The 11,346-nt window shown below is 44.7% G+C and overlaps 1 protein-coding gene across 2 annotated transcripts; it reads left to right on the top strand.

Annotated features, from left to right (window-relative positions):
• On the top strand, window positions 1-9,386 carry prrc1 (proline-rich coiled-coil 1). 2 transcript variants are annotated; one of them, XM_058789070.1, is made up of 9 exons: window positions 1-150; window positions 1,136-1,221; window positions 3,716-4,021; window positions 4,597-4,739; window positions 4,825-4,927; window positions 5,880-6,043; window positions 6,154-6,257; window positions 6,399-6,501; window positions 8,277-9,386. In XM_058789070.1, exons 2-9 carry the CDS (start codon window positions 1,143-1,145, stop codon window positions 8,484-8,486), a joined length of 1,212 nt encoding a protein of 403 aa, XP_058645053.1. In that variant the 5' UTR covers window positions 1-150; window positions 1,136-1,142; the 3' UTR covers window positions 8,487-9,386. The 2 variants fall into 2 exon arrangements, with proteins under 2 accessions (XP_058645053.1, XP_058645054.1); XM_058789071.1 differs by lacking the exons at window positions 1-150; window positions 1,136-1,221 and adding an exon at window positions 2,752-3,584.
• Window positions 9,387-11,346: the final 1,960 nt, after the last annotated feature.

The following is an 11,346-nucleotide window of genomic DNA, read 5'->3' as shown; positions in this document are numbered from 1 at the left end:
TTGATGAAGAGTGACGTCACTGTTTTGTTGAATCGCACGCCTCGGCTTCAGACGTGGCACTGCGTGACGTCATCAGCGCGCGGCCGTGTTTGTGTTCTCGCGCTCAGTCGGCTCCAGGTTCGACATTTACACTCAGCTCGATCGCGTCAGGTAAGCAGCATCATACTCGATTTATGATTTGTGATTCATTCTTAGAGAAGATCGTGTAGAAACGCAGTCAGACAGCGCGCTTAGCTGGGAAATGCGGTTAGCTTGAAGCTAAACTCGCAGACACATTCCTGAGATCTGCAGTTTTATGGTGAATTAACGTCGTTATTGTCAAACAGTGTCAGATTGTAAAGACATGCGAATAAGATCTCGTCAAGAGTGTGATCGAAGTGATTAGTGTGATTCTCTCCGGATAATGAGTTCACCACATCAGTGTGCATTATAAACATTACACAGTCATAACTGAACGTACTGCAAAGTTATAAATCAGCTTCATCGTGTTATTAATAAACCGACTCATTATGAACACGTGATCAATGTTGATAATCATCCGGGTGATCAGACAGAGGAGTGATATGATTGTGTTATTGCTCATAACTTATACATATATAAACATTTTTACATCAAAAAAACATCCACTTAAGATGCAGTTGAAGTCTTGTCTGAAAGATGTATGAGAACTGTGTGAGTTTTTCTTAAAACAAGAAATATCGGCCTGCAGGGTCAGAAAAAATATTGTTTTCCTTTGACATCAGCCCATATTATTAAAGCGGGTGCATTAATAGTTTTTAATGAGTTATTTTTCATAACTAGTTAATTTGTTAAATGCGCAAATAGAGTCGTTAAGGAATTGGATATAATTGAATGCTTGAGAGTGAAGGGTTTGGAAATGATTGATAAAAACGAATGATTCAAGTCATAAAACACGAAGAAAGTGTCTAGTGCTGATGTCGAAGGGAAAACAATATTTTTTCTGACCCTGCAGGCCGATATTTCTCTTTGTTTTAAACAAATCAAGTAAATATTTTTTGCGGTGCAGTCAGTCCAGATTATTCCCTTCAATCAAATGATAGTTTCATCTTAATGCTGTATGTTCATTCTGATCATTTTCTGCTTGTCATATTTACTGATATTTACTGTTCTTCAGAGTGAAGATGATGGAAGAGAGCGGCATAGAGAGCACCCCACCAACCACCCCTCCACCACCCCCACCCACCACAGCACCCGCCAGCGGTACCGCACACACACACACACACACACACACACACACACACACACACACACACACACACACAGACACACACACACACACACACACACACACACACACACACACACACACACACACACACACACACACACACACACACACACACACACACACAGACACCCTCCACAGCACCCGCCAGCGGTACCACACACACACACACACACACACACACACACACACAGACACACACACACACACACACACACACACACACACACACACACACACACACACACACACACACACACACAGACACACACACACACAGACACACACACACACACACACACACAGACACACACACAGACACCACCACAGCACCCGCCAGCGGTACACACACACACACACACACACACACACACACACACAGACACACACACAGACACACACACACACACACACACACACACACACACAGACACCACCACAGCACACACACACACAACACACACACACACACACACACACACACACACAGACACCTCCACAGCACTCGCCAGCGGTACCACATACACACACACACACACACACACACACAGACACCACCACAGCACCCGCCAGCGGTACACACACACACACACACACACACACACACAGACACACACAGACACACACACAGACACACACACACACACACACACACACACACACACACACACACACAGCACCGCCAGCGTACCACACACACACACACACACACACACACACACCACAGCACCCGCCAGCGGTACCACACACACACACACACACACACACACACACACACACACACACAGACACACACACACACACACACACACAGACACAGACACACACACAGACACCCACCACAGCACCCGCCAGCGGTACCACACACACACACACACACACACACACACACACACACACACACACACACACACACAGCACCGCCAGCGGTACCACATACACACACACACACACACACACACACACACAGACACACACACACACACACACACACACACACACAGACACACACACACAGACACCTCCACAGCACCGCCAGCGGTACCACATACACACACACACACACACACACACACACAGACACACACACACACACACCACCACAGCACCGCCAGCGGTACCACACACACACACACACACACACACACACACACACACAGACACCCTCCACAGCACCAGCGGTACCACATACACACACACACACACACACACACACAGACACACACCTCCACCACCCCACCCACCACAGCACCCGCCAGCGGTACCACATACACACACACACACACACACACACACACAGACACCCACCACAGCACCGCCAGCGGTACCACACACACACACACACACACACACACACACACACACACAGACACCCACCACAGCACCCGCCAGCGGTACCACACACACACACACACACACACACACACCTCCACCACCCCCACCCACCACAGCACCCGCCAGCGGTACCACACACACACACACACACACACACACACACACAACTCTGTATAGCTATCTTTGTGAGGACATACATTGACACAATGCAATCTCTAGCTCCTGACCCTAACCTTCAGAACTAAGTGCCTCACCCAAACCCTTACCCTAAACCTACCCTTTACCCAATTATAACCTGACCCCTGAAACCAAGTCTTGACCCTCAAACAGGCCTTTAAAGGGGTCCCAGAAAGTGAGGGCCGACCAAAATGTCGTCACTTTACAAGACTGTCTTCACTCCGATGGTCTAAAACTCAAACCGGCCCTCACAAAGATAGCTGTACAAGTGCACACACACGCGCACACACCCTCCACCACCCTCGCCCACCACAGCACCCGCCAGCAGTAACACACACACACACATACACACACACACTCATATGCACACAAATAATCTGTTAGTAAGATTAAAGGCATAATCAGATTGAATATCCTTCATGTGAACACCTGGATGGATCGAGCTCTTATCGTATCTGGATGGGTGATGTAGATCTGAAATAATCTGATAAAGAGGGACAAAATGCTTGAACCCAACTATATATCAGTTGAATTCAGAAAATACACTGTGCAGATGCTCAGTGCTGTGGTGATGCGTACACTTGCATTGGTGTATGTGTCATGAACGTGCCGTTGTTTACTTTGTCTATTGTCTTAAAAACTGGTCAGTCGAGTAGACTGAATATTTACCAAATATTTGCTAAAAAATCCTCATGGCATATAGATCAGTCTTTTTTTTCTTCAGATGTGTCATCAAGGCAGAAACAACAATCATTAATCGGTTATTAATGGCGGTAACTCTGGTGATGTCACTGATCTGAATCTGAGCATGGCGCACATGTTAAAGGTTTGTTCGTCATGAAATGTAGACTTGACAGAAGACGTGAAGTTCATTCACATGTGCGTGAGTCAGCGGTGCGTCGCGGTGGTGCAGGGCCTTCGGTGTCAGTGGCTCATGTGTGCTCTTCTTGTGTCCAGGTGTCTCCGGTCCTCAGACCCTCCCCAGCCCCCCCGGCGTCTCAGCGTTTGCCCCGGGAGGGTTCTCCAGCCCTGTTCCTGCAGTGGCTATGACCTCCATGCAGTCTCCTGCTCCTCCTCTCTCTCTGAGCGGCCCGTACGGCGGCACCGCTGCCCCTCTGGGCCCCGTCCTCTCGGCCCCGCCCATGGGCCCGCCCACCACCGGCTTCTCTGTGAGCGCAGGATATGACATCACCCGCGGCCACGCGGGCCGCACCCCTCAGACGCCGCTGATGCCCAGCTTCTCCAGCGCCTCACCCATGCCAGGTCTGAACTGCATTAACCACCACCTTCTAGATTATTTATTAGGATTTGAAAGATAATAGTAACCATATTGTTTGATAAGTGAGATCTTTCAAGGATTTTAGTCTTTGAAAACCAAAAAAAGTCTGTATGAACCCTTGTTTAAAAGCTGATTTCCAAAGGCATTTTTTGCCTTTATACAAGCATTTTTTACAAACCTAATTATCATGTCAAATACTTACATTTAATCAAATTCAATTAGAAGACAGTAGAGGCTGTTACCAATCAAATGAATCCACTATCAACAAGATCCATCTTTGCACTGCAGAAGTGGCACGGAAACTGCATCTGAGATGGTTTTTGGTGTATTTCTGCTTGAAATTGAAATCACGAGTAGTTGGCAGCAAGTCCCTGTCATAATGAGTCAGTGAATCATTCATTCAAATGATTCGTTCAAAATGGCTGATTCATTCAGGAGTGAAGCAAGTGATTCCTTCTGAATGGGTCATAAATTCATTCATTCAGTCACAAAGCCTTATATGGGTCATTTCATCCTGTCAGCAGTATCCTGTAGTTGAGATGTGATTGTGTTTCTGTAGGGATGATCACCAATCCCATGATGCAGCAGCCGGTGTCGGGAGGGTTAGACGTCAGCTCGCCCATCACGTTTCCTGAGGACACTGAAGACCCCAGAGTGGCTGCGGACGACAGCGCACCCGGTGGATTATGGGGCTTCATCAAGGTACTGGACACGTATGCAGTGTAAGGCCAGGACGGCGCGCTCTCGTACCCGTGTACGTCCTGATGCTCTTGTGTTGTGATCTCAGGGTGTAGCCGGGAACCCCATGGTCAAGACCGTCCTGGATAAAACCAAACACTCTGTGGAGTCCATGATTACCACACTGGACCCTGGGATGGCACCGTACATCAGTGAGTGCTGCTCTGTGTGTGGGTTTTGAGGACACTGATTTTTATAATCACAAAGGCTTAAAAACAAACTAAACTCTGTTTTGTTTGAGAATGTAAAAATGCAGGAAGTTTTGTGTAAGGGGTAGGTTTAGGTGTAGGGCGATAGAAAATACAGTTTGTAGGGATGTCCTGAGACTATCTAAAGGATCGTATCGGCTCATTCAAATTCTGCACAGAAATCTGTTTAAACCGATCAGACAGCGCTGATGTAGAAAACCAGAAGCAGTAACACTAACTGTAACCATGATGTTCAGGCAGAAATAGTCGAATGTTATTACATTATACATTTCAGGGTTTGGACAACCTTTCCGAGAGAGAAATTCAAGCAATTTTCAATGATTTTCAAGCATTTCACACAACTGTTTCCAGCACTTTAAAACTCCAAAATGATCCAATTTGAATATTATTTTTAATGGGATGACCAAAATACACTGCGGTTAACAAATGCATTAAATCACCAGTATAACCTGTAGATGGCAGCAGCCATTCATTTCTACTTTTTCCTTTATATTTTGAAATTCTAAAATCACTATTATAAAATACTGAATCATCAAGAAATCAGATTTTGTCAGAGTTCTGCTCTTGACGTAAGAAAACTCACGATAGTGTTCCTTTTATTATGAAGTTATCAGTCAGTTATAATACTATAAGAATAATGGTACATTTAATGCTAGTATATTAATTATTAAATATAACATATTCATTTTCTATATAACATTTTTGTATGTTACTGTTGTTAAAAAGTCAATTTTGTATGTGTCAATCCACCTGTCACTCAAGTGGCCACGCCTTTAATTATGCAGAACTTTAAGGCTGTCTGAGGATTGATCTGTGATCGTGCCGCACTGAACTGCATTGGACAGGAACGTGCTCAGAACCGCTCGGCCTGATGTGATTTGTGTGTTTGTGTCAGAGTCCGGAGGAGACGTGGACGTGGTGGTGACGTCAGATAAGGAGGTGAAGGTGGGCGCGGTGCGGGACGCGTTTCAGGAGGTGTTTGGTTTGGCCATGGTGACAGGAGAGGCCGGCCAGTCCAACATCGCCCCGCAGCCGCTGGGATACGCCGCAGGGGTCAAGGTGAGCACGCCTCTGCCTCAGGTGTCTGTCAGTGTGGAGAGACACGGCAGGAAACACTGAACCATGTGACTTCAAACCACGTGTGTGTGTGTGTGTGTGTGTGTGTGTAGGGAGCTCAGGAGCGCATCGACAGTCTGCGGCGTGCCGCTGTCATTCACGAGAAGCAGCCCGTGGTCTCTGTGGAAAACTTCATCGCAGAACTCTTCCCAGACAAGTAAGATCGGTTTATCCACAGCTCTAAAGCTGTCACATCCATCAGACTGGCTCTCAATCTGGGTCCGGACCTTCCCATTAATGCTTTCTTTTCTCATGAGAGGAGAAACTGAGCAGCCTTGTTGACGCTCTCTCTCGTCAGGTGGTTTGACATCGGCTGTCTGATCTTGGATGATCCAGGGAACGGGATTCACCTGGAGACCTTCACTCAGGCCACACCTGTGGCGCTGGAGCATGTGCAGCAGGTAACACTGAGGAGCTGTTCAGAGCGTGTTTGTTTGGAGCGCTTGTTCCTCGACCCCGTGCATTTTCTCCCTTAGTTCGGTTTGCTTAGGCACAATCACGCTCTGATCTCTGAGCTCTGGAGAAGTTCGGTTGTGGTGAGAAATCTGTTTCCTGTTTTCTGTCTGAATAACATCACGTTATCCAGCTTTCTCTAGAGACTGACTGGCATATCACTACAATCTTTTCTTGTTTAGACAGGGCACATTATTATGCAGCTGTACACTTAAATCTGGATGTACACTTCATACGTGTATGTAATGACTACAGATAAAGCCACAATTAGGGCTGGGTGATATGGCAAAAAAAATTTAATATCTTTTTTTTTTTTTATGACCAATTCTTGGTTTTTATAGGCTACGATTTTAACTAGTCAACTTGGAAATGTAACAACAACATGATTCAAGTAACTTTTTCTTTATTAACACTAGTTAAAGAAAAATCTATTCCAAGTGCAGCACACATGAGGTAACATGATGCAAAAGGTTAAACAAATCACTTGTTAAATATCTTTGCAGAAAAGATGCATGAACTACAACTAATCATACAAACTTGTCTTATACATATTTGTTCAGAAATAATACAAGGAAAATGCTTTAAAAAAAATTCTAAAAAAAGTCAAGTAGTTCAAATTCAAAATGACTGAAGGTATAACACCAGTAGACTATTATTAACTATAAATGTTCTGTAAAAACAACAGCAGCTTTCAGTCTGTCACGTGACGCACACATGAAATATCAGACACACAGAAGTAGTTCTTCACAGGTTCTTTTATTCGATTGTTTTTCTGTGTTGCGCTCGTGTCTCTTTCAGCGTCTCATGCATGAAACGACAGTCTAAAAACACTGCGCTCAGGTTAAAAGAAGTTTTTCCTCTTCGCTGCCGCGTCGCATGTTTGTCAGCACAAAAGCGCATTCTGTGTGAATAGCACCTAACGATATATATATAGTCCTTCACTGAGCACGTCACACGCGAGTGGTTAAAGGGATACTCCACCCCAAAATGCAAATTTTGTCATTAATCACTTACCCCCATGTCGTTCCAAACCCGTAAAAGCTTCGCTCGTCCTCGGAACACAATTCAAGATATTTTGGATGTAACCCGGGAGGTTTGTGACTGTCCCACTGACTGCTGAGTCTGTGGTTCAATCTGAATTTTATGAAGCGACGAGAATTCTTTTTGTACGCAAAGAAAATAAAAATAACATTTATTCAACATCTCCTCTCTGTGTCAGCGTAGCACCAATTTGGAGAATAGGTGGACTATTTTGACGATGTTTTTAATACTTTTCTGGGCCTTGACAGTGTAATTTACTCAGCAGTCAGTGGGACAGTCACAAACCTCCCGGGTTACATCCAAAATATCTTGAATTGTGTTCCGAGGACGAACGAAGCTTTTACGGGTTTGGAACGACATGGTGATTAATGACAAAATTTGCATTTTGGGGTGGAGTATCCTTTTAAGCACATGCAGTCGGATCATTCTTTTCACTTTTGTCAAAGTGTCTAAATTCTAACGTTTGGTAATATTTCTATTCAAAATCATGATTCCTTGATTTATAAAAAATAAAATTCTGGCAGATCATTCAATTCGAATTAATCGATTAAATCTGAAAAATTCAAGTTCCTGTTTCAGAACAAAGCAAATGATCTGCAGCTCTGAAAACACCGAGTGCTACACGGACAGCTGAAGATCACTGAACTCTGTGTTTAGTGCTGGTGTGTGCTGTCCTCCGCAGGCGCAGGCGCTGACTCCTCCAGACTATAACCTGCGCTGGTCCGGTCTGCTGGTGACGGTCGGGGAGGTTCTGGAGAGAAGCGTGCCCAACGTCAGCCGCACAGACTGGCACCAGGCCTTCACCGGCATGTCCCGCCGGGAGATGATCTACTCCGCCGCCAAGGCTCTGGCTGGCATGTACAAACAGCGCTTGCCCTCCAGGACAGTGTGAGCGTCTCATGCCGTCACGTGACACGGACCACAGCTTCCCAGAATCACATGGGGATCCACATTCCATCCGCAGATGTCCTGTGTTTCTCAGTCACGTCCCATTACAAGACTGAGCCCACTCTAAACGCCAAAACAAACAGAACCGGGTCTGAAATAAACCAGTTACAGGGCAGAATAACTAATATCTAACTTTTAAATTATTGATTGAATTGAATATCATGTCCTTGATATAATATTTGAGTTTGATTGATATTAATAATTGACAACGTCCCAGTCTTTACGATGGAATTTGATGGGAATGAAACCACGAATGCATCTGATGTCCTTCCTTCAAATGATCAGATCTCACCGAGGAAAAGGTGATTCTCAAATTCATAACGCTTGTGTTTACATTTACAATCAAATACTTTGACTTGCAGATTTTTTAATTGAATTGAAGAAGTTCATGAATATTGTGTTACGGTTTTGGATCTTATTTTATAGCATTTTCTTTTCAGCGTAATCAGCAAACATTGTTACAGCGTTGTGTTTGTCTGCATGTCCGTTTCTCTTTCAACTCGGTCCATGTTAGTCAGCGTTTACCGCGGTCAGATGAAACCAGCTCTGCTGTTACTGTAGATGTTGTTACGGTCTCGCATCAGTACTGTCCGAGACGCTGCCGATGAGTGTTAGCGATGAAGTGCAGCCGGATCATTGGCTGCCGGAGCATGACCTCTGAGAGACCGATGATGTGTGTTTGCTCTCCTGGACTGAACGAGTTGATGACAAATCTAGAACTGCCTTTAAAAGTGTCTTTATATGTTTGTAAGATTTCTCCAGAACAACTGTGGATGGTTTTATTCCATAGCATTTTACAAACGTGCCTTTGACCAGCAAATGAGTAAAATCTTTTTGTAAAGCGTCATGTCTTTCTGTTGTGTTTTTGACGTGTATTCGGTGCCTTTAGGAAACTTCATCAGTCATGTTCTCTTTTTACTAATAAGCAGAGACAATTCTGAATTACTTTACGTTCCCAGTTTGTCTAGGGTTAGAGGAACCAATAACAGAAAAAAAAAAGGTGATGTGTGGAGGCAGCAAGGTTCAACTCCCAACTCCAGTGCTTTAACAGATGTCAAGACAACTCCATCTCAAGAAAACAAGCTCGTTTATTTTACAGATATGGGAAGATCTCAAGGCTTCAAGAGGGCGCAAGGCCAAAATAACAAACAAAAACACTCTCTAACTACTAGGGAGAACTAACTAAGCTAACACAAAGAAAAAGAAACAAATACAATCAATACACTAACTCCCTAACTAGCATAAACAGGAGAAAAACAAGGTATAAAGAAAATGGCACCCGCCTCTCTACTAACATATTCCCAATAAATTAAACAATACCTCCTGCTTATGGGAAGTAAAGAGAGAGAGAGAAACAAAACAAATATGTCCTTGGACGTAACAACTAGTTTGTAGGTGTATTCCCCAACAAGCTCTGTGGTGCATTCAGTGCTATGAGTTTGGGGTGGAATTATCTGTCAGACAAATGGAAGATGCAGTGTAGGAACCTGCTTCAAACAATTATATTTTGGGCGGAATTTGCATGTCATTAATGTATGGCCAATGAGAGGACAATTTTACCGACTAACAATGCGGTGAGGGGGGCATTACATAACGGGTGCGGCTTGGAGTTGGTTTCATTGGAGAGATGCTGGAGAATAACATCCTCTGTCTGCCGTGCCTTATGTCCTCTCAGTTCATAGGTCAGTTGCTTGGTGCTGACTGCCTGAGAGAGGGCCATTGTCCCGGGAATGTACTTAGAGACAGTGCGTAAAGAACCACATTGCACTATCCTCTTCGGTACTTTACCGTAAAGTCAAAACTTCGGAGCCTAACGACCATCTCATTAACTGCGATGAGGGTCTTGGATGATTAAAAACCTAAGTGAGGACAGAATGGTCTGTGAGCACATCTAAATGCCGTCCTTCGAGGTACTCCTGTCACTTCTCCAGAGCCCATACCACAGCTCCTACGCCTGTTACTGGCATCTGTTTGCACTCTGAAGAGCTGACTGAAATCTGGAGCACTGGGAGCTTTTTGCAGGGCTTCCTTTAGTTTAGACGCTCAAATGATTGTTGGTGCGCCCGAGACCATACCCACAAGACATGCTTCTCTTCAAGGGCACGAAGAGCTGCTGAGTGCTCAGAATAGTTGGGTATAAAGCAGTGATGCCAACCCACCAAGCCATGAATCCTTCCTTCTGAGAGGACTTCCTTCACATTCTTGGGAGTTGGGAAGTGATAGATGGCTTCAGCCTTTAGCTCAAAGTATACTTCACTTTTTAAGCATATGCGAGGTTACAGTCAGCGCGACGTGAATTTCATCATCAGAATAGTACACGCACCACCTGTTTTTTATGCACAGGTCGCACATATGCATTGAAGTTATTTTGCAGTAATCAGTTGTTCCACAAGGTGGCAGCATTGTCCCAGGCCGTTGTTTCACATTAGAGAACGAAACTAAACAGACAGAACAACAACAAAATAGCAGAGACTACAACAACAGACAGCTGCATTGACAAGCGCTTGTGAGCGAGAGGGCCTAGCTTTTTTAAAAGAGTTCAAAAATAATTGTTGTCGGCCATAACTTGTGGGGAAAATCGAGCAGACACTGGACATGAAGCGCACATCATCAAATGGAGTATATTTGAAAGGCTACACATTCGACTGTACACCTACACTAGCGTACGCATGCATAAAGGATACCTTGGGCTTTAGAGTATTCAGTCTTTACTCTTCCTTCTGAGATGACCCAGGAATGAAAGGCACCTTTTATTAACAGGTTACATTTGTTTTCAAGTTTCCAGCTTTGCGAACAGCTGTATG

The sequence above is a fragment of the Onychostoma macrolepis genome, chromosome 10 (genome assembly GCF_012432095.1).
Source record: "Onychostoma macrolepis isolate SWU-2019 chromosome 10, ASM1243209v1, whole genome shotgun sequence".
NCBI lineage: Eukaryota > Metazoa > Chordata > Actinopteri > Cypriniformes > Cyprinidae > Onychostoma > Onychostoma macrolepis.
The sequence above is the reverse complement of the archived record's forward strand: the minus strand, read 5'-3'. Positions and strand labels throughout refer to the sequence as shown.